The sequence below is a fragment of the Rattus rattus genome, chromosome 4 (assembly GCF_011064425.1).
Source record: "Rattus rattus isolate New Zealand chromosome 4, Rrattus_CSIRO_v1, whole genome shotgun sequence".
Classification (NCBI taxonomy): domain Eukaryota; kingdom Metazoa; phylum Chordata; class Mammalia; order Rodentia; family Muridae; genus Rattus; species Rattus rattus.
Genome location: NC_046157.1, coordinates 157,526,682 through 157,548,874, shown reverse-complemented (window position 1 = coordinate 157,548,874; position 22,193 = coordinate 157,526,682). Strand labels below are relative to the sequence as shown.

At 43.1% G+C, this 22,193-nt stretch overlaps 2 protein-coding genes across 24 annotated transcripts in view; one reads left to right on the top strand and one right to left on the bottom strand.

Moving 5' to 3' along the window:
- Positions 1–11,573, bottom strand: part of Fbxo36 (F-box protein 36) — a 66,627-nt gene extending 55,054 nt beyond the window's left edge. Inside the window, exon 1 of the mRNA XM_032901512.1 lies at positions 11,116–11,573. Within this exon, the coding sequence (XP_032757403.1) occupies positions 11,116–11,211 (96 nt within the window). The 5' untranslated portion in view covers positions 11,212–11,573. The remainder of the gene's footprint in view (positions 1–11,115) is intronic.
- The window catches only part of Trip12 (thyroid hormone receptor interactor 12), a 122,616-nt gene continuing 110,985 nt past the window's right edge, over positions 10,563–22,193 (top strand). For 10 of the 23 annotated variants that reach the window (XM_032901510.1, XM_032901509.1, XM_032901508.1 and 7 more), the window contains exon 1: positions 11,720–11,848. The gene's annotated coding sequence lies outside the window, so the exon portion shown is untranslated. Of the gene's footprint in view, positions 10,583–10,805; positions 10,853–10,898; positions 10,969–11,713; positions 11,849–12,326; positions 12,436–22,193 lie in introns of those variants that run through there. The other 13 variants (XM_032901488.1, XM_032901501.1, XM_032901500.1 and 10 more) reach the window with 6 other exon arrangements.

The following is a 22,193-nucleotide window of genomic DNA, read 5'->3' as shown; positions in this document are numbered from 1 at the left end:
GATTTCGGCCAGTGTGAGCTTTGGAGTCATTTGCCTGCCTGCCTGCCTTCATTTCCCTGTAGGAGTGTTTGGATTACAGATGTGTGGCATCGTAACTGGCTTTTACATGGCTTCCTCAGCCTGTATTCAGTTTGGGCGGACTTTGCACTCTCAGCTATCTCTCCAGCCTGAGTTCACATAGGCACCCCCAGTTTTGCAGATAAGTTGGCTTCCCCTGGTTCTGTAAGGGATAGTTTGCTGCTCCTGCCGTGGCTGATCAGATGAGGGTGCCATTTACTTTGTTCTCCTTGCTCCCCTGCAAACCCTCAAAGGTTTTCTCCCTGTAGTCCTGCAACTCCATCTGTAGACCAGGCTGGCCTCAAACTCAGAGATCTTCTTCACCCAGGGTTCCATGTCTGCCTTCTTGCTCTCCCAGCTCCCATCTTGGCAAAGTCCTCCCCATCACGATGCTGCCCCCATAGCTGTGCTCTCACAGCAGTGCTCGCATCTGCCTCATGTCTTTGCTGCATAGAGCACCTGGCTGCTTCTGTCTCTCCATAGGACCGCAAGCTTCCCGGGGGAAGGAACTTTGGACCGAGTGGCTAGACTTTGGATGCAGTAAGCATTGCAGGGAAGCTTTCTGTCTTGCCTCAAACTGGGAGTGTTTCAGTCTGTTTTCCTTTCTTCCACCCTCCCATCCCTTTATTCAACCCCATTTCCTTTCCTGTTGGTTTAGTTTTTGAGACAGAATCTTCTATACCTAGGTTGGTGTTGAATTTGCTGGGTAGCTGAAGATGACTTTGAAATTTGGATCCTCTTGTCTCTGCATCCAGAATGCTGGGATTAAGCATGTGTCATCATGCCCACCTTTAGAAGGCGCTGGGGATTGTACTCTACATATATCAGGGAAACATTCTACCAACTTAGTTTCATCCCCTGGCCCCTAACTCCTTCCTTCTCCCTGATCTTCCTTTCCTTCTCTCTGAGATGGAATGCTGCTGTGTTGCCCAGGCCTGTCTCAAAACTCCTGGGCACAAGGGAAATTCCTGCTTCAGTCTCCAGTAGAACAGTGTCTTCCTATATACTGTATGCCTGGCTCGGGGCCTCTGCTTTTGGTTTTATCATCTGTTTGTTTGTTTGTTTATTCCAGTGGGGGGAAACCTTATCATGCGGTTTCAGGTTTTCTTCTTTAAGGCACATTTATACTTCTTAGGTCCTGGAACGTCCTTAGCTCAATCCTCCCTCAGTTCCTAACTGATGGGGTCACAGGGGTGTGGCATCATTCCTTGTTGGCTTGTGCTTGGGCAAGAGGTCGTGCTGTTTCTTCTTTCACCTCTCAGTGCAAGCAGTGAGACTTGTGTCACCAGCCCAGCAGCAACTTTAGCTGAAATGGCCAGGGCTGCTGAGATGGCTCAGCAGAGAAAGTGCTTACCAAGGAAGGCAACAACCTGAATTGAATCCTTTGAACTTAAGGAAAAAGGGGAGAGAAAGGACTCTTTTGTTGTTGGTGTTCTCTTAGCAGGGCATGGTGGTACATACCTTTAATCCCAGCACTTCGGAGGCAGAGGCAGGCAGATTTTTAAGTTTGAAGCTAGCCTGGTCTACTGAGTGAGTTCCAGGATAGCCCAGGGCTACACAGAAAAAAACCTTGTCTCAATCAAACCAACCAAGTAAACAAAATAGACAAAAAAAAAAAAAATGTTCTCTGGCTTCCAAATAGGTGTCATGGCTTATGTGCTCCCTACACACCCACACCCAGACAGACACACTCACCCACACACACCCACACTCCCACCCCCATCCATGAACATACACATCATATGCACATCCACATTCACACACAAATCACACAAAGACCTTTGTGGGCTATCTAGTCAGCTCTTGTCTCAAGGGGAAAAAAACAAAATAAAACCAAAACCAAATATTTTATGGTGGAATATTGAAAGCTTTCCCAAAAGTTCACAAATAGTGGTAATCCCAACATGGAGGTGGAGGCAGGAGCACCAAAGCCCAAGATTTAGCAGCAAGTGCATACATGGTCAGACTTCCATAAGGAAACAGAACTGGAGGAACGGCTAAGTTAACTTGATGTGCTTGTGAAGGACTCAGCATCCCATGGTGGCTCACAGCTGCCTGTAACCCCAGTACTAAGAAATCAGAAGCTGCCCTCTGGTCTCAAAGGGCACCTGGTGCACAGACATACATGCAGACCAACACTCCATAAAATAAAAGCCTCCCTTCCTCCCTCACTTGGAATGTTTCTTCTCTCTGTAGCCCTGGCTGTCCTGGAACTCCTCTGCCTCCCAAGTGCTGGGATTAAAGGTGGTACACCACCACTACTACCACAGGCAAACAAAACAAAACAAGAAACCTTAAAAGACAGCCCAAATCCAAGTAACTTCTCACAAAGTACCTCCCTTCCCAAATCCTGGAGACTAAATATGATTAAGAAAGGGAATGCCATCATTCACAGATGCGAGTAGTCATAGGAAATCTAAAATCACCTCCAGATAAAGATGGAGATTTACTTGAAACACAAGTTGGCTTTGGAGAGCTGGGGTTTGGTTCGGTGGTAGTGTGTCTGCATAACTCCTGGAATCAGTGCCACCTGCTAATTATTAGAGTGGACACAGAATTTGGAGAAGCCATTACCAGTTATAAAAGTAACTGAAAAAAAAAAAAAAGAAACACTTAGAAGCCTAAGGAAATAAATGTATGGTTTTGACACTACTACCTAGTAAAATTATATATCTAGAAATGTCACAAAGGAAAGTTAGATACAATATTAGCAAGAAAATTCATCCACACATTACAATACCAATGAAAATGTCACGTGGTATTTTTGTGTAGGCCTAAGCTGATTTTGACAATAACGGAGGAAAAGAGCCACTGACAGATGACTGAGTCAAGTTCCTCCAGTTCTGTTCATGGAAAAGGTGATGCTGGTTCCTTTGGTATTTCCTGCTCTGTACTCCAGAGTCTCTACTCCTGAAGAGCCCGAGGGAAGGAGATTCCAGGGTCACATGACTAGGGAAGAAAGGCTTCAGTTTCAGTGTCTTGGAAATTCATGACGCACAACAGGGTTTTGTTCTGTTTTATTAGCATGTATCATTATGCAAAGCAATAGGTTTCCTTGTGACAGCCTCATGCACACATGTTACAACTTGCACCACAGGCCTCTCTTCTACATTAGCCTTTTTTATATGCCAAATTACTCCTTTTTCACAGAAGGATTTGAAAGTCTGAAAAATCCCAGAAAGAAGATGCAAACAGAATTTTGCTTTGTGCAAGATTCCCCAATCTTGACCACTATACCTGCCGCAGAGAAACATTGGTTCATTGTCTTCTCCATGTTATTTGGTTTTTGTCTCGTAAAGCCCTGGGGCAGAACCGCTCATCTCACAGAAGAAAAGGATGAAACATTAGGCAGGTGAAGGAGGTCTCATGGCTGCCAACCATAGTCTCTGCCAATTCAATTATTCTAAGAAAAAGAAAAGCCACTGCTTTCTCCAGGATCGAACGCCTCCGTCACAGGAAAGAATATTTCAGTTATGTACTCAACTTAGTGATCGTCTAAGTCTACTGACCTTAGTGTGCTGATGAGGCAACTGGGGCCTAGATAAATTAAGAGCCTTGCCCCAGGTCAAGAGCTTGCACGGTAGCAGGAGGACTCAAAGGAGCCATGACTCAATGACTCGCAATTAACTGTTCTACTGGCCCACATAATTATGCAGCCGATCTGTGGCAACTCGGGGTGAGACCAGATTGAGTAGGTGTTCACAGGTGCTGAGTGATGCTGCAGGAGATGCTGGGAGGTCTGAGCAGGAGTTATGGAATTCTGAAGTGAGGACGGAGGAGTCTCTCGGAGACTGAGCTATTACACGGCAAAGCACTGAACACTTACTTTCGAGAGTTTAATCGCTTTGTTGGACCATGTCATTTCTCTTTCTCCCCAAAGTGCCCTATGCCACTTAAAAGGAATTTAAAATTTGTGATTAAAGGCCATTTCACAACTCTAATGAGGCACATCCTGGAGTGTCACAGGGTTGGGAACCATTTTTCTAAAGTGTGTCAGACTTGAGGGATAGAAGAATAATGCTGTTTATTATTATAAACACCTGACCCAACCTGTGGGGTAGGAAAGGGTGCGTTTATTACAGCTGTGGCTGTCAGGGAGAGAGAGCAGGTTTAGATGTGAAGGGCTTCAGGAGGTAAAATTAACACATACTCCACGAGGGCTGGAGCAGAGCCAGGCTCTCTGTTCTCAGTCCTAGAGAAGGGGAAAGGGCTAAGAGGGCCAGACACAAAGCAGAGAAGAGGCTGGGCAAGTCACAGACATCAGGGCAGAGGACAAGAGTGCACAGCTTGAATTTGGACAGTAGTTTGCAGGTGGGGGACATCGGGGCTGTGGCTGGTAAGCCAGTGGGTAAAATGGATATTGGAGCTAGGGCATAAGCAAGCTTCCCCTGGGGATAAGGGAGAAAAGGCTTGCAGAAACAACAGCGGACAGGCTCTTTTTCACTTGTACACGTGGCTCCTGTGGACTGTGTATGTACGTACGTGTGTGTGTGTGTGTGTGTGTGTGTGTGTGTGTGAGAGAGAGAGAGAGAGAGAGTGTGTGTGTGTGTCTGTGAGAGAGAGATGTGTGTGTGTGTGTGTGAGAGAGAGGTGTGTGGGTGTGTGAGAGGGGTGTGTGTGTGTGTTTGTGTGTGTGTGCGTTCAAGACAGACAGAGAGAGGGGTGTGTGTGTGTGTGAGAGAGAGAGAGAGAGGTGTGTGTGTGTGTGTGAGAGAGAGAGAGAGAGGTGTGTGTGTGTGTGAGAGAGAGAGAGAGAGAAAGAGAGGTGTGTGTGTGTGTGAGAGAGAGAGAGGTGTGTGTGTGTGTGTGTGTGTGTGTGTGTGTGTGTGTGTGTGTGGCCAGAACAGCAAGATTCTCGGATTCTTGTGTCCTCTCAGCAAAATGCCAGATATCAAGTTGACTGGGTTTATTTATCTACCTCTCCAAATGTGCAATCTGTTGCTTATTTAATATGACCTTAATTTACTGGAGAAATCCCTTTATTTGGAGCCAGATTGAGCTAGTCAGTGAATTCCACCCCACCCCATTAGTGAAGCACACAGCTACCAAGCTACACCCCCAGCTCCTACCTTACTTTCTACTTGTCTCACAAACTTTGTAGTTTTTTTCTTTTTCTTCTTTTTAGGCATGAACATTGAAACAGTGTTTCACATAGCCTAGGCTAGCCTAAAACTATGTTGCCAAGACAGCCCTGACCTTCAGATTCTCCAGCCACTATCTCCTTTGCTGTATTAGGCATCAAACCCAGGGCTTTGTGCAGGCTAGGTAAGCACACTAAAACGGAAGATTCCGTTTTGTAGTTTCTGGGTAGGGTTTAGAAAAATAGATGAACAAGACTACATTCCTCCCGAGTCTTTCTTTTTTCATGTGTTAGAGTGACCACTACATATTGGTACTTCAGAGTGGATCACTTATATTATTGTTCAGTCTGCCCCCTCTCATTTTCTTAGTACAAGGTTATTGTTTCTAAAACTCTACATTAAACCCGAGTCACTGACTTTGCCCACCTTAAGTAACACTTCCATTTGAGAATAAAGATAAGCTCTGTAGAGCAGGCTGGCCTTGAACTCACAGAGATCCTTCTGCTGCTACCTCCCTAGAGCTATGACTAAAGGTGTGTGTATACTGCCACCAGGCTTGCATGTATTTCTTTTTGTTTTTAATGGGCTCAGTGATTATAAGAATGCTTGCTGCTCTTCTAGAGAATCTGAGTTTGGTGCCCAGGCCAGCCCGGGGTTAGTAGTAAGACGTTAAAAAAAAAGTAAGTGGGCTGGAGAGATGGCTCAGTGGTTAAGAGCATTGACTGCTCTTTCAGAGGTGTCCTGAGTTCAATTCCCAGCAACCACATGGTGGCTCACAACCATCTGTAGTGAGATCTGATGTCCTCTTCTGGTGTGTCTGAAGAGATCAACAGTGTTTGTGCATAAAATAGTTAATTAAAAAAAAAAAAAAAGTAAGTGGGGTTGGGGATTTAGCTCAGTGGTAGAGCGCTTGCCTAGCAAGTGCAAGGCCCTGGGTTTGGTCCCCAGCTCTGAAAAAAAGAAAAAAAAAAAGTAAGTTTATGACACTAACTTTATTATTCTTAGTAGACCAAATGTTTCATGAAATGAAGTGGTAATCAACGATAGTTCCCCAGTTTCTAGAAGAGGCTCCAACAAGGTAAGGTGACATTTCAGTCAGCCATTCCTTCTAAAAAGAGGAGTTCTGGTGTGGTTATTGTAAAGTCTGTAGCAAGGTTCTTGGGGAAAAAAATGCCACAGGATTAAGTCCTACCCTGCATGAAAGAGTACCTGGCATATATAAGGTGTCGGATGAATGGGACATTCTTTGGAGGCAGGAATTCTACATTTCTTTGTCCCTATAGGTAAGTGCTAAATTGTTAATTAAAATCTATGTATTTGGGCTGGAGAGATGGCTCAGTGGTTAAGAGCACTGACTGCGGGTTGGGGATTTAGCTCAGTGGTAGGGCGCTTGCCTAGCAAGCGCAAGGCCCTGGTTCGGTCCCCAGCTCCAAAAAAAAAAAAAAAAAAAAAAAAAAAAGAAAAGAAAAAGCACTGACTGCTCTTCCAAAGGACCTGAGTTCAATTCCCAGCAACCACATGGTGGCTCACAACCATCTGAAATGAGATCTGATGCCCTCTTCTAGTATGTCTGAAGAGGGCCACAGTGCACTCAAAATAAATAAATAAGTCTTTTTTTTTAAAAAAAAATCTATGTATTCAGAAAAACAATTGAGATTTTCTTAGATGCTACATAGAAAAATACCTCTGGCTTAAGTAATATTTAAGATGTGTTTCTAGACAGCTATATGGGCAGGCAAAAGCACCAAAGCACATAAAATAAAAATAAATCATTAAAGAAAGACTCAATATATACAATATTAAAACTAGAGTGAAAATAAATGGATGAATCTTTGATTTAAAAAAAAAATACATTGGCTACCTGTGGTAGCAGTAATCCTAGCTCTCAGAGGTAGAGGCAGGGGGATTTCTGTGAATTCATGACTCAAGTCTATTGTAGTCAGTTCTAAATCTGAGTGGACTACAGACAGAGACCCTGTTTACCTCCCTATCCCACCGCTCCAAAAGAAAAATGTGTTCATTTTTCTAAGTCTTAGGATTGTCATAATAAAGGCAAGATTTGAGAATAGAACTACAATGGCCTGGAGTTATGTAAGGAAAGTTGTTTTCTATTTATTGCATTTATTTGTGTGTATTTATGTGTACCATAGATGGTACATATGTAAAAATCAGAAAATAGTAATTTTGGAGAGTTGGGTCAATCTTTTGTGTCCAGGGGGATGAACTCAGGTCATCGGGTTTAGCAGCAAGTACACTTAACTACTGATCCATCTTGCTGGCCCTGTTTCTGTTTAGAGATGGTCTTGCTATGTAGGTCAAGTGGGCCTCAAACTTACTATGTAGTCCTCAAAAAGACCTTATACTTGCATCCTTCTACCTCAGCCTCCTGAGCGCTGGTATTACAGGGATATGTTATTTTTTGGGTTGGTTTTTCAAGACAGGGTTTCTTTGTGTAACCTTGGCTGTTCTGGAACTGAGTCTGTAGACCAGGCTAGACTCAGATCTACCTGCCTCTGCCTTCCAAATCCTGGAATTAAAGGTGCCACCACAGCCGGTGACAGGGATGAGCTTTATAGCATCAAGTTGTTTGTTGACAATGCCTCTATAAGAATAAAAGTATAGGGGTTGGGGATTTAGCTCAGTGGTAGAGTGCTTGCCTAGCAAGCGAAGGCCGTGGGTTCGGTCCCCAGCTCCGAAAAAAAGAAAAAAGAAAAAGAAAAAAAAAAAAAGAATAAAAGTATAAGCCAGGTATGGTTAGCGAATGCCTCCAGTTCCAGCACTAAGACAGCTTGGGTTCGAGGACTTTGAGGACAGTATATGGCTAGGTGTAGGTTGTGGTACAGGGGCTATTTGGGTGTGTGTGTGTGTGTGTGTGTGTGTGTGTGTGTAGCACACAGGCATGTGCGTGAAGGTCAGATGACAGCTTATCTTATGGTAGTCCATTTTTTCCATCATGTGGGTCATGGATCAAACCCAGGTTCGGTGGCAAGTGCTCTTCCCTCCTGAGACATCTTGCCAGCATAAGAAGTTTTTTTCATTTTGGGGGGGGGGTTGTTTTTAGAGAGAGGGTCTCTCTACATAGGCCTGTCTGTCCTGGATCTTGCTGTAAAAATCAGGCTGGCCCTGAACTTTTTATGGTCTCCCTTCCTTCTGTCTACCATATACTGGGCTTATACTGTAGGTGCCACTCAGGACACCTGCAAGAACACCCCCACCCCCGCCCCTACCCGGTTTCTCTGTAGACTAGGCTGGCCTCAAACTCACAGAGATTCACCTGCCTCTGCCTCCTGCACCGCTCAAAAGTGTTGATATGGGTTAAACTGGCTGTCAACAGAGAGACACATCAAAAGAAAGTGCAGTCCATTTACATAGAGTGGGTTTGGCTCTTTCCAGAGAGTGGACTATAGAACATAGATTTTAGTTTTTTAGATACTTATGCTAAGCTACCTACCTCTTACTAGGTATTCCTTTTCCTGTACTTAGACCTAGAAAAAATTATCCTGTATATTAGTGTAGTATAGTATATTTCAAGTATATTACACATAGTATAATTCAGGACTAAAACTTATTTTTTTATGACAGATTTATTTTGAAAAGAGGTCAACGTAATCAGATTTGAACTGAACTTTTACTTGTAAAGCTATGTGTACTTGATAAAGAAAATGGATTCGACAGTGACAGTGTACTTATATAAAAATAAATACATAAATAAATAATCTTTAAAAAAATAAAAACATTAAAAAAAAGAAAATGGATTTGATCTTGAGAAGGATTTTACATGTGAATCAGCGATAAAGAATAAGATCCCAAATAACAGTTCTTTTACAATATCTTCCTTTTTTGAGACAGGCTTCCTTATGTATCCCTAGCTGGCCTGGAACTCCCTGTGTACACTAGACTGTCCTTGAACTCAAGATCCTACTGCCTGTCTCTCCAGTGCCACAATTAAAGGTCTGTGCCAACTTTCCTAGCTTCTTTTAAAGAGCAGTTATTGATCTGCTAGAAAAAAAAAGATTTAAAAAAATTCCTTTTTAAAAGGCCTGTCAGGTGTAGTGCTTCATGCTTTTCTCAGTCAGCCCCTGGGAGGTAGAGGCAGGATGGTGAGGAGTTCAAGACATGCTGGGCTATAGGATGCCCTATCTTTAAAATAATGAAAACAAAAGTTAAGAATGTTGTTGGAAGTTTTCATATAGCAAATTAGTTCGAGGATGGTATAGAGACAGATATTGTCAGTTCATTTTTGCTTAAAACACCAGATAGACGTGGTGGGGAGGGAGAGAGAAGCATCCTTGTGATGCCAGACCTTCAAGGAAAAAAACTTCAAGAGCAATTTTAAAGATACAGTAAAGACGGTAAAGTAAAAGTCAACATCCGAGAACTTACTTGCAATAGATGAAAGTGGAAAAACAGAATCCAGAAGATTACTACGTCTTTGGTCAGTCATACAAGGAATGAAGAATTATCAGGATCACAGATCTTAAAGCTAATAGGTAGGTGTGCGTGTGCGTGCTTGTGCGTGTGTTGGGGGTTGGGGGGCGGGGGAGTCTGGTGGTAAAATTGTCTACCAGGTAGAAGGAAGGCTCTGGGTACCACCCCTCACAGAGCCAAAGAGAAAACGAAAAATCAATCCAACCCAAACCAAACAAAACAAAGGATCCAACAAAACCCTCACCTCTCTAGCTGGGTGCAATGCCTAACTCAGGAGACAGAGGAGGGTGGGATTTAAGTTTAGGGCCAGCTTGGCCTACACCTTGGTTCTAGGCCACCCAGGGCTATATAGTAAGACTCTTGGCTCAAAACAAAAAAACAATCTGATCAAAGAAACAAAACAAAAACAAAACCCATCTCACATACAAAACCTTCACAATCATAATTGTCAAGAATTTTAAAAGAAGTTTAAAAAGAAAAACTGACAGGGTATTTAGTACATTTACAGTATTTCTGGGTCTTACATAAAGAGAAAATGCACCCATTATCACTGTTTTCAGGTAAAAGAAACTAGTTCATTATTACTCTTTTGTTTAAGGGCTCTAGGAAAAAGAGATGGGATAATCAATGCCTACACCCAAACAAACACAAGGTTTTAAACTTAATTTTTATAAGAATATGGCCTACTTAAACTAGGGGTGTATGAACAGCTTAATGACCAGGATAAGCTCGGCCAGGAAGCTGCTACGTGTTCAGCGGACGCCCAGCTCCACCAGTGCATTTCATGGGCACAATACATTATCTAAAGCCCACCCCTGACAACCAAAAACACTTGGAAAAAAAAAAAAAAGAGGCCTCCAGGGTTACTTTACTCCAGCGATAACATAATCCTGCTTCTTATTGTTGTGGAGCAGATGTCAGTATGGGTGGGGCTGATGAGCTGAGCAGCTGAAACATTTTTTGTATACCCCCCGCCCCCCACACACTTTCAATGGGCTAGAAGAGGCTCCAACAAGGTAAGGTGACATTTCAGTCAGCCATTCCTTCTAAAAAGAGGAGTTTTGGTGTGGTTATTGTAAAGGCTGTAGCGAGGTTCTTGGGGGGAAAACAAAACGCCACAGGATTAAGTCCTACCCTGGAAGAGAGACCGTCCCTTTCTCCCCCTGCCGGCTTCTCCTTGGGACACTTAGCTGAGTCTTTCTTTCCCTCCTTCCCACGCTGAGGTGAGGCAGCACGCAAGCAGGGACGCCTGTTTTTCTTCGGCGCGCGCGGAGGGAACGCAGCGGGTAGGAAGCCGGGAGGCAGGAAGGGGAGCGGACGGCATTTGTGGGGAGGCAAGGAAGGTTCGCCAGGGACGAGCCCGCCTTGGGGAGAGAACGGACTCTCGGGCCGCCGAGCAGAGGTGACGAGGGAAGATCTCTGGCTGTGAGCTGAGAAGCGGCGCTTCCGGCAGGCCACGGTGGCTGTTAGCCTGGAGCGGCCCCCATCGGGTGGCCCTGTTGGGCGGGGAAGGGGTCAGGAGAGACAGGAAACCGTGGCTCGCACTTGCCTGAGTTCGGGTGATCAACAACTGGTAATAGTCTTTGCTCGGCGCCGGGCCTTGTCCTACAATTTCAAACAGAGTCTCCGGTAGCCACGACGCCATCTTGGGACGCCACCGCCGTCGCTAAGACAACCAGGAAGGGGCGGGGCTTGACCGGGGTCAGGGGGCCGCAGCCTCACTTTAAAGCGAAGTCCGCTTTTGAGTTGGCAGTGTGGGGGTTTTAACTTGGGGTGATGGTTTCCTTTACCAGGGCTCACAAGGAACCTTGCTTTGTGAAATTTCTACAGTCAGGTCCTGGGTGACCCGAAGTGGAATTTAGTTCCTGCTAGCGCGGAGGGGCGGGGGGTGACCCCAGCGGAGGGATACGAAGTGGAGCGCCACAGTCCCCTTCCTGGTCCCTTGAAGGGATCGGAAGGAGACTGGAGGCGGCTCGTCGACTGGAGTTGAGCGTTGCGGAGGGAGGGGCGATAGGATGGGTTGTAAATAGGTGGCGGGGCTGGTCCTGCGGAGGATCCCGCAGGCCGAAGCCTCAGGACAAAGTAGTCCCCGGCTGGAGTGGAGCGGGCGGGGAGGGAGGCGGTGCGGGCGGAGGCGCACGGCGGCGCGGTGCTGCGGCTCAGCTGATAATTGAAGGGACGACAAGCCGCCGCCGTCGCCGCCGCTGGGGGGGGTGGGGGGAGCCTGTGGAAGTTGCCGTCGCGCCACCGAGTCCGGACCAGAGACTTTGGGGCCTAACTAGGTAATTGGGACGCTGTTCCTAGCGGCGGGGTCGGGCTTTGGGGGAGGGGGCTGACGAGGACTGGGAAACCGGAGCCAAAAGTCTGAGGCAGCGTGCCCGTGTCATCGTAGCGACATAGCTCCCGGCTCTACTTGCTGGCGGCGGCGGGGCCGTGGAAGGAGCAGCCCGAGGCTGACGGGTGAGGCGCTCGAGCGAGCCCGCGGCGGAGGAGCCGGGGCCGACCGGCTTGGGGGGGGGAGGGGGCTCTGAGTCCCTGCTCCGGCCTCCAGCGATGAGGAAGGCCCTAGGCGGAACCTGGGTAGGGCGTGCGGGTCTAGGGGAGCCCAGCGGGGGCCGGGAGGGGACCGGAATGGTCTTTGGAGCCTGGAGGGCGTCTAGGAAGAGAGAAAGTGGGGGGCCGGAAGTGCAGGTGGGGGGCGTGAAGACAGCAAGGGTTCCCCGGAAATGGGACGGGGGGCCCGGAAACAGGGAAAGGGAGGCTCTGAGCTGTGGACGGCCCGGAAATGGAAACTAGGGAGCAGCTCGAGTGACAACTGTTGTGAGGCGAGGGTCTGAGGGAGGAGAGGCGGGAGTGACTTTGGACCGCGGTAAGGGTCTTCCTGCTGGGGGGACGGTTGGGAGCGGGCGAACCGGGCCGAGCTGGCGCGGGGCGGCTTTTCCAGGCGGGGAAGTCGAGGCTGAGGGAGGACGACGATGCGCCGAGCTGGCAGGGGCCGCGGTAGAGGCCGAGAAACTTGGCTGAGGGAAAGCAGGATCCTCTAAGAGGACTAGCAGGGGAATAGGACGGAAAGGTTAACTGGGCTTGGGTGAGGGAGGTGGGCCAATTGTCACCCCAATCCTATTAACATTCAAAGCGAGTCAGGAGATTAATATATGTGGATTACATAAAACTTACTACACTGTTTGTCCGTCAGTTCAACTCATGCCTATCGAGTGGGTTTCTTGTAGAGAAACAAGTTTACAGGGATGTTCAGAAAACGAAGGTTTTAAGACCCAGTCTTCTGTCTAGGACTTCCTTGGAATAACAGCCTTCATTAGTTAGAACGCAGAAACATTACTAGAATTAAAAAAAAAATGCAGGTGGGGGGTGGTGGCGAAATTACACCTTGTAACTATTCTAGGTGGACGTGAGGGAATTCATCCGCGGTGATAGGGAAACGGGAAGGGGCGGCTTCCCACCTCCTGCAGATTTGTTTCTGTTAACGCGTTTTAGTTTGTTTGCGAAAGGTTTTAGTTTTGGCTTCTGGGCTGAGTTTTAGCTTGCTGGCTCCGTTAATTGGGGCAGGGATGTTACTAGGTAAACGGGGAGTGGGGGGGGGGGTGGGGGTGGGGGGTGGGGGGCGGTTGATAGCGCAGTGACTCTGTTCCGAGTGGTCTAACCGCTCTCCTGTCTCCCTTCCTAGTCTGAGCTCGCGATCTGGCCTGGGTTGCCAAATCACCCGATCTCCAGGCTTTCTTCGGTTTGTAGGCCCCAGTGGTATCTTTAACTTTTTCTTGCTCTCAATCTTATTTTTGGTATCTTTTTTTTTTTTTTTTTTAAAGACTCGGCAAGTTGAGGCTTCGAATCTCATCTCTAAAAAAAAACAAAACAAAAATACGCGGTAGAAAGTTGAAAGAGCTGTTACTGAGTAGGGTAAAAAACTGATGCTAGGAACAAAGGTCTTAGTTGTGTTAGAAAAAAGGCAAGGGGCCTGTATATGAGGCCTTGTATGTCACGTTTGAAGTTAGTTTATGGATGGTAAATTGTGGAGGCCATTACTAGAGTCTTATTTTCTTACGCTTATGCGGTTACTTCAGTATTACATTTTAAGACTCTTTGATTTACTCCTAGTTCCATGTTTAGACCCAGAACTGGTATGTTTTTATACATTGTAGCATGATTACTAGTAGGCTTTGTATATGCCTGCTTTTCAACGAATGGACTAAGAATTGTAGAACTCTAAAGATTGTTTCCATCTGCTCCACTGTGTTTCAGTGTGAGTAGTGTTTAAGTCGGCCCAGCTGGCATTTAGCTTTTTTCTGATTAGGCTGTTTAGCTTTTCATATACTTTCTAGAAGTCTGAAAACTGTTTGCAATCCCAGAGAGTGCTATTGTAAAATTAGCAAATATTAAAAATGTATGAGAGTCTAATAGAGTAGATCAAGGTGCTTTAACTGAGGAAAGTAAATTCCTTTTTTATTTAGTAAAAGATATTTCAAAGAAGATATTTAAACATATCCTAAAACAAATAAGTTATTTTGGTTTTGAATTCCTGAAATAAGACCAAATTAAAATATGAAAATAAATGATTTTCTGTTTAGTGAGAGCTTAAATCAGTGCAGACGTTCCTACCAAACTTCTGTCTAGTGCAGTACTTAACAGTTTTTAAGGGTCTGCTAGGCCAAGTTCTTTCTCTGCCTTTTGGTTTGCTTCCTTTTTTCATCAGTCCTTTCTGTCACTTTGCCTTTAGTCTTTTTCTTTGCCTCTGGTCATCCACACTGGGTACAGTCCCCACTGTTTTAGAAGAGTCCTTTGGTTTTCTTCTAGAACTCTCCATGTCATCCTTTTCATTATCTACCTTGACTTTGTTTTCCCTGGTACTGTTTGGGTACCACCAGTTATCCCCTTAACATCTTTCTTAAACATCACTGTCTACTTTTGAGAATACTTTTAAACATGCTGTGTTCCTTTCAGGCATTCCTTTTTCTTTTCAGCATGAATCTCTTTCTACTTTCTTAATTTCTAAGCTTTCCCTTTTGCGCACAGTACATGTAGGGCCAACTGAAACCATTTATTTAATTTTTAAGGCAGGTTTACTCTGCATAGGCCTGGCTGGCCTGGAACAAAGATCTACTTGCCTTTGGCATTAAAGGTGTGTACCCTGGTAAAAGGAGTTAATTTTGGAGTGCTATTTACTTTTATTCCAATGGTATATATGTTAGCTGGTTAAGGTTTTATGGTTCTATTATTGTTTTTGAAAAATCTTAAATGTATATTATTTTATGTGTATGGGTGTTTTGCCTTCATGTTATATTCTGTGTGCTTGGTGTCCAATCAAGCCAGAAGAGGGCATCCAATCCATTGGAATTAGAATTACAGACAGTTGTGAGTCACTGTGTGAGTGCTGGGAATCCCTGTCTCCACTAAAGAACATTTGTATTAGAAAATTAATAATAGATGTTAGTGGTCCTTGCCTGTAAGGGACAGTTGATATGAAGCATAATTCCCCCGAGCTGGGGACCGGACTCAGGGCCTTGCGCTTCCTAGGCAAGCGCTCTACCACTGAGCTAAATCCCCAACAGCATAATTCTTTATAACTAGAAATTATTACTTAACTAGTCATAGAATTTCTGCTTAAATTCAGTTAAATTTTATTCTTTTACCTAGGTTTTCATCAACATTCCAGTTTTTTGTTTTTGTTTTTTTTCTTTTTTTTAATATTTAGTTGTATGAGTGCTCTGTAGCTGTCTTCAGACACACCAGAAGGGGGAATCTGGGAGTCCCATTGCAGATAGTTTCAAGCCACCATGTGGTTGCTGGGAATTGAACTCAGGACCTCTGGAAGACCAGCCAGGTCTTCTGAGTCATCTCTAGAGCCCCTTCCACTTATTTCTTAATGTATGTATGTCCTTATAGATACGTTTGTTAATCCTCTTTAGGGAAACCTTAGTCTTTTTTTAAATTTATTTTTAAATTTTGTGTGTAAATGTTTTGCTTGATGTGTGTATGTGTGCAACATACCATGGATGCCTGACATCTGCAGAGGTCAGAAAAGGGCTTTGGATCCCTTGGGACTGGAGTTACTTAAGGTTATGAGCTACCATGTGGATGCTAGGAGTTGAACCTGAGTCCTCTGCAAGAACAAGTTACTCTTAAGCACTGAGCTATCTCTTCAGGGCATCCTGTGTTTACATTTTTATTACTGCAGAATGTGTACCTATTCTGGTTTGTGGCTCCCACGTAATATATGTACTTCTTTGCCGTGTTTGTCTTGTTTTTCTTTCTTTCTTTGAACTGCTGATCTCTGACGTCCATCTCATGTGCTAGGACTATAGGCATGTTCTGCCACACTGACCTAGCAGAGGTAATTTGATGATTCAAGTTTTTTTTAAATACTAACCGGGCTTTCCCCTTGCTCGAACCAATATGTACATAGTAGTCAGAGGATATAATAAACTCAACTTCACCTCTTCAAGTCACTTTCGAAACTACCCTGTGCTCATTTTAGTTTTTGGTTATCTGTATATGGTCCACTTTGGGATTATAATGGAGTACTCGTTGATGTATTGCTTTTGCCTCACCCCACACTGTGGCTCTCCTCAGACACACCAGAAGAGGGCATTGGATCCCATTACAGATGTTTGTGAGCCACCATGTGGTTGCTGGGAAGTGAGCTCAGGACCTCTGGAAGAGCAGTCAGTACTCTTAACCACTGAGCCATCTCTCCAGCCCATGTTTATAGTTCTTAAGAGGCTATGTAAACTTTGTGAACTAGTAGTTCTTTACATTATCTGCCTGTGCTACATAGTGCATACCTACGGTTATTGGTGGTGAATAGATAAGTATATTTATGCTGGACCATTTTAAGTAAAATTTAATTTGACTAATGTATTATATAAAAAGTATCAATGACAAAGAACTCTTTGTCATTGATAGTTTCAGATTAGATGGAAGGTTATTAACTTCTTAGATTGAAATAAGTCTTTGTTTTCCCCTGAGACCATTAGATTTTTATTTTCTTGGTAGTTCCTTTAGTTTCATTGGTCAGGAGAATTTAATAATTTAGGCTTATCTATTTTGCTTTGAGTGTGGGGAATCCAATTGTTGGTGATAGTTTCCCGGTTTTGCTTTATTTAAGCAGGTGTTCTAAAGTTAGGCATGGTAGTACATGCCTTTTAGTCCCAGGAAGAGGCAGGTGGATCTCTGAATTCCAGCCTGGTCTACATAGTGAGAGTTCCAGGACAGCCAATGCTACGTAAGTCCCAGATTAAGGCGATCAAGGTCACCCTGGGATACATGATCAAATTTTGCCTTGGGAAAAAATCATTGTAGTTGTCTGCTGCTGCTCTTAGTTTTCAGGACTGAAATGCCATTCTGATTTTTTTTTGGGGGGCGGGGGGGTGAGGGTTTCTCTGTATAGTCTTAGAATTCTTGGAACCCACCTGCCTCTGATTACAAGACAAAAAGCTTGGGTTCTAGTCCTAGTTTTTCCTTTTCAACATAGGGTTTCTCTGTGTATCTTTTTTTTTTTTTAAAGATTTATTTATTTATTTTATGTATACAAGCACAGTGTAGCTGTCTTCAGACACACCAGAAGAGGGCATCAAATCTCATTACAGATGGTTGTGAACCACCATGTGGTTGCTGGGAATTGAACTCAGGACCTCTGGAAGAGCAGTCGGAGCTCTTAACTGCTGAGCCATCTCTCCAGCCCTCTGTGTATCTTTGATTGTCCTGAAACTCACTATGCTTCTGTTGAGATTAAAGGTGTGCACCACCACTACCTGACAATAATAGATTTTTTTTTTTTATTTAAAAAAACTTTCTTTTGAGACAGTCTGTGCTGCTACATGGTTACTGAATTGAACTCAGGACTTCTGGAAAAAGAACCAGTGCTGAGCCATCTCTCCAGCCCTAATAACAGATATTTAAAAAAAATTCTTCTTGAAAATGTTTCTAGGCTTTGTGTGACCTACTTTGAACCTAGCACTGGTGAGGCAGACCCTAAGTTCAAGGCTGTCTGCTAAGTCCCCAGGCCATAAGTAAGTTCCAGAGCATCAAAGGCCTTGACTCAGAAAAAAGTTCGTTGATGTTGAAGGAAATAAGCTTGTAGGAACAAAATACTGTAACTGTGCATTGTTAATGAAATACTTTTCTTTGGAGACAAGGTCTTATTATATAGCTAAACCAATCTCAAATTGCCTAACTTCTTGCCTCCCAAAGTACCAGTATGTTAACCTTGTAGCCTGCTGATTATTTGCATCCAGTAGTTGGCTTTTTTATTCTTGAAATTATGGTCTTTCCTTGTAGTTAAGGTGATTTCTTATCTTGTGCAGCACAAGCACATACTACAGTTGGGTAGGCTTAATAGTTGATCATTGAAAGCCAGAATAATGTTTTGGTATGGTGCAAAAACTTAGTTTCTCCTACCAATTTATGTTAATGTTCTCATCCTTTTAGTTTATCTTTTTCTTTTTAGAGGGGATGCATTTATTTCTGTAAATGTGGTGGTGTTGCCCTTTTATTGATTTTTTTTGAAAGCTATTTATAAACTAAAGTATCTATAAATGAGCCTTCTAGTTAGAGCATTGGAGTTGGAGAATTTCAATGTGTACTCAATCACCTCTTTTTCTGTCATAACTAGTGAGTTTTGCTCTGACTTACACTCCTGCCCATTGCACTGTGGTAATACTCTGAATAGTAAATAGATGTGCCTTGTGCTGTCTTAAGATGAACCCAGTTTGAAGGTAAACATCTGATGGCCTGAAACTGCACAGTAAGTTTTCACAGCCTATCTGTAATTTACTGTTGAGTTGTAACTTGAGCTGTTTTGTGTCCTCAAAGAGAAGGTTCAGGAAGATCATGTGGAAACCCCTCCCCCCAGTAGTTTTTTCTTCCTGAACTAAGTGCTTGTAGTTGTCTTGTAAATAGAAGTGCACAAGTGTGCTGACTCCCGAGTACTGACTTGAGTATCCAATTATTATTTTTTTATTGTTGTTGTATTTTTTTTGTTCTTGGAACTTGTAAGCATCCTTGCTTTTGCTTCTTTGTCTCCCCAACATGAATCTTTTTAGATGTGTATGTACAGTTTCTTTTAATAGCTTCTGGAAGAAAGTCTTTGTCCTCTTATTGCTTTGCTGTAGTGTACTTTTCATTTATGTAATTAGTTCTTAATAATCCCGCCCTCCACAGTACTAGGGACAGAACCTAGGGTTTGCTTTTGCTGGGCAAGTGATTGATCTGCTCTACCACTCAGTAAAATCCTGCATTCTTAACCTTTTTTTTTTTTCCTTCTTTTTTGAGACATGGTTTCTCTGTTTAGCTGTCCTGGAACTCTGTAGACCAGGCTGGCCCTGAACTCAGAGGTCACCTGCCTATGCCCGCCCCCACCCCCAGTCCCTACCCCCCAGCACTGGGATTAAAGGTATATTCCATCACCACCTGGCTAATTAGATCTTTGGTGCATTGGTACCAGTGGGTGGGTTTCTTTCTTCCCTTGAATCTTCTTCCAACTTACCTTACTATTGTTTGTTGTGAATTTTTTTCTCTTCAATGACCCTGTCTTGTTATATAATGTAACCGAAGATAGCACACAAACTGATCCCCCTGCTTGGTCTTCCTGAATATTTGGATTACAGGAATGTTGCAGCATTTACTACTAAATATATGACCTCTCTTGAATTTAGGGCCTAACATTGCTAGGCAAGGGCTTTACCACTGAATTACCTAGTCCAACCTTTGACTTCTTATTTAAATTTTACTTAATGTATATATATGGTTAGGTTGCTTGCATGACTGTGGACCATATGGGAATCAGTTGCCTGTGGAGGTTCTGGAGTCTCCTAGAATTGGAGTTACATACAGTTGTGAGTAGACATGTAGGGGCTGGGATTCTAATCTCCATCCTGTGGGAGTAGTCAAGTACTCTTTTAACTGTTGAGCTATCTCTCAATATAATCTTGACTTCTTTATTTTTATTTTTTAGATCTTTGACTTGAGTAGACATTTTGTTTTATTTTACAGTGTCTGGCACAAGTTTTATGCCAGTATAGTTTAACATCAGCTATAATTTTCTTTGGTATGGCGGTTCTTAATGAAACAAAAGCCTGAGAATTCAGTCTGCATAATTTTTCATATTTCTTTAAATCCTCCATAATGTTTTATTTTGAGACAGGGTCTCTCTATCTCTAAGCTAGGCTGACCCCAAACTCACAAAAATACACTTCTGTTTCCCAGTGCTGGGGTTAAAGGTCTGTATCACAACTCCTGGTTATTTTAAAATAGTGTAGGATATGAATTTTTCAGTTATGTTTATTAAAATCCGCTACTTAGATTTCCTCCTCCTCCTCTTTTTGGTGGGCCTGAAAAAGGATATGTAGCTCAGGCCTGCCTGAAACTTCATTATGGAGCAGAGATGACTTTGAACTTCTACAGGTCCTGGGGATTGAATTACAGACATGTATCACCATATTCAACAAAATTAAATTTAAAATTTTTTTGTGTATGAATGTTTTGTGTATGTATGTGTACTATGTGTATGCCTAGTATTCATGAAGTTAGAAGAAGGTTTTAGAACCCTTGGAACTGAAGTTTTGGATGGTTGTAAAGCCATCATGTGGGCATGGGAGGAACTGAACCACGATTCTTTGCAAGAGCAAATGTTCTTGACCACTGAGCCATCTCTAGCCCCACATCCAGATGGATTTATTTATTTATTTATTATTTATTTGTTTATTATTTATTTATGAATGATAGAGAAGACATTGATCCCTGCTTCTGATCCTCCTGCCTCTGTCTTCCCCAGTGTTAGGAGTATAATAAGTTGTAATAAGTATAATCACCATGCTGAGGATTGAATTCTCAGAGCATCGGCATGCTTTACCAACTGAATTAGATCTTCAGCCCACTTTAAGGAATCGTTAAGACATAAGATAGCTTTGGCTAAATAGATTCAAATTTAATGTTAGTAATTTTATATATTAATATATATATTATATATATAATTTTTTAAACCAGATGACAGTTTATTAGTACATAGTTATCTGTTGTTTTCTGTTTGTCAACACTGCTAAGAGGAATATAAAAGGCACCTAAAAACAGTGTGTTCTTGGAGTTTCGTTATGTTTTATATAATTGACACAGGGGTTGCTTGGTCATATCTGGCAGAATTTGTACATGTGAAGGTCTAGGTTTAATTGCCAGTATCCTAAACCCTTCCCCAAACGAAAACAAAAACAAAAACAAAAACAACAGAATTATATAGGAATACAGCATTTATCATGGAGCATCATTCTATAGGTATTCTAAAGGCATGTTTTCTACATTTTGAAATCCTGACATACTGATTTTAACAAGTGGTTTACGTCAGAATCCCAGCATTTGCAGGAGAATTGTTTAAGTTCAGGGTTAGTCTGGACTATATTTTGAAGGCAGCTTGCGATACAGAGACAGACCCTATCTTTTTTAAAAACTTAGTGTTTATAGGGTTATGTCTGGTGTCCCTGAAACTGTGAGACTGCTATGAATCAAACCTGGTACTCTGGGAAGGGAGCAGTGCTTTTAATCGCTAAAGTATACTTAGCCCAAAACTCAGCGCCTTAAACAATCCAAAATAAATAAGATAAAATCCTGTTGTAAATATATTCATATATTCACTTTTAAGATGAAGGGGTGGGGGCTGAAGAGGCTGTTCAGCAATTAAGAGCACTGTCTGCTCGCCTAGAGGACCCAAGTTCAATTCCCAGTACCCATATTGTAGCTCACAACTGTCTGTAACTCCAGTTCCAGAGGATTGCACCCTCACACAGACATGTGGGCAGAATACCAATGCACATTAAAAAAGAAAAAGATGAAGGGGAGGGCTGAAGGTGTAGGTCCTTGGTTCTAGTTCTATGCCCAGCCTGAGAAACTTGAAAAGTTTAAAAGAAAAATAGTAATCTGTGAGTGGCTAGAGAGATGGTTAAGATTAAGAGTTCTTGTTCTTTCAGAGGGCCTGATTTAGGATCTAGCACCTAGGTCAAGTGCCCACGCCTGTAACTCCAGCTCCCAGACCTTTCAAGGCCTTTATTGTCCTGACTGTAGAACAGACTGGCTGAGGTCATCTTAACAGCCTCTCTGGGTCACCTGCACTCAAGTGACTTGCTCAGACAGATACATATATATAATTAAAGCAATACTAATCATTTAAAGAACTGTGACATCAACTAGAATGCTGGGCAGATACTTTAAAACCTTAATATTAAACTGGGTAGAATTAACTTGGATTCTAAGGCATAATTTTTTAAAAATTTATTTTTATTTTACATGTATTGGGTTTATCTGTGTGCCACATGTTTGTGGGTTACCATGGAGGCCAGAAGAAGGTATTGGATTCCCTAGAGCTGGAGACACAGCATAAGCAGTTGTGAGCCACCTAATACAGGGATAAGGGTATAACTGAAAAGCAGTGAGTGCTCTGAACCACCTTCACTAGTCCCTTGAATATTTTTTAAAAAATTCTTTCTATAGTATTTAAAAACTATTTAGTGAGCAACAGAGATTAAGCACTATAGGTCTTAAGTAGTCCTCAGAACTAAAACAAAACAAAAACCCCAATAAATGACAATTGAATGTGCTAAGACAGCTTATACTAAAGGAGGGACATCT